Below are 1152 nucleotides of genomic sequence, written 5' to 3' on the forward strand. Positions count from 1 at the left end.
CCCGGATAGCCGACCTCATCCGTGAGGTCCGGCAATCCCGGTTCTTTGTGGCTCTTGACCTTCGGGCGGGCTACTGGCAGGTCAAGATGGAGGCCGATAGTATTCCGTACACGGCTTTCCGGTGTACGGGCGGGCTGTACCAGTTTACGGTCATGCCCTTCGGGTTACGCAACGCCCCGGCCACCTTCCAGCGGATGGTTGACTGCCTCCTGGGGGACCTGAGGTACGGGGGGGTGCTGGTCTACCTGGACGACATACTGGTCCACGGGGCTACGGAGGAGGGGACCCTGACCCTCCTGGCGGAGGTGTTCCGGCGGCTCTCTGTGGCCGGCCTGACCCTCAATCTGAAGAAGTGTACCTTCTTCCCCAAGCGCCTCCACTACCTTGGGCAGGTCATCGAGGAGGGGCTGCTCCTGCCAGACCCGAGCCGGGTACAGCAGCTTCAGGCTTGGAAGGTCCCTCGAACCCTGACCGAGCTGCGCAGCCTGCTCGGCCTCTTCGCCTACTACCAGGACTTCATCCGGGACTACGCCGCCGTGATGGCCCCCCTCCATGCGCTCCTTCGCGCCCCGGCCGCGTCTTCCAAGCGGACCCCAAAGAGCGCGGGGCAGGTCGAGAGCCTGAGCGGCTACCACGGGGGCCGTTTGGCCTCTTTCGCGGACGACCTAGCCCTCTTCATCGAGGAGCACCCTAAGGGCCTGTCCTCCGCCCCGATCCCGAGTGACCCCGGCTTGGCCGTCTTCCTCAACGAAATCCGCGAAGCCGGACCCGGGCTCCCCGATTGGCTGCGGGAGCGCCGCATCGTCGTATTGGAGGACACCCTGGCCTCGGGAAAGACCACCCTCGTCCGTCGTTTGGAGTCGACCGGGTCGAGCGAACCCCCCGCCCTCGCCGAGGAATGGCTGGACACTTGCAGCCACTACGGTTGGGACGCCAGCGAGATCCTGGCCCTCCCCTTCCGGGCCAAGGAGAACCTGATCATGGGTCTGACCATCCTGGGGCTCATCCGCCTGCGCCGGCGCCAGCCAGAGGCGAAGGAGATCATCTCCGACCGATGCCTCCTGGCCACCATCTTCCAGTGGGGACACGTCAGCTCAGCCCACGTGGCGCGCTGGTTCCTGGGCGTCCCGCCCCTGTCCCTCTACCACCCGG

General features: G+C 66.2%; 2 protein-coding genes across 2 annotated transcripts; one reads left to right on the forward strand and one right to left on the reverse strand.

Moving 5' to 3' along the window:
* Positions 1 to 1152, forward strand: KVP18_005142 (uncharacterized protein; the record flags this gene model as incomplete). The annotated part of the gene is made up of 1 exon (XM_067949509.1): positions 1 to 1152. A coding segment is annotated over one exon (1152 nt), but the record flags the coding sequence as incomplete, so codon positions are not given.
* On the reverse strand, positions 165 to 554 carry KVP18_001858 (uncharacterized protein; the record flags this gene model as incomplete). Its single annotated transcript, XM_067952273.1, has 1 exon — positions 165 to 554. The coding sequence occupies one exon, from the start codon at positions 552 to 554 to the stop codon at positions 165 to 167; it is 390 nt and encodes a 129-aa protein (XP_067813777.1).

The sequence above is a fragment of a genome (genome assembly GCF_019968955.1).
Source record: "MAG: Porospora cf. gigantea A chromosome Unknown PgA_NODE_11057_length_1152_cov_3441.49, whole genome shotgun sequence".
Lineage (NCBI taxonomy): Eukaryota > Apicomplexa > Conoidasida > Eugregarinorida > Porosporidae > Porospora > Porospora cf. gigantea A.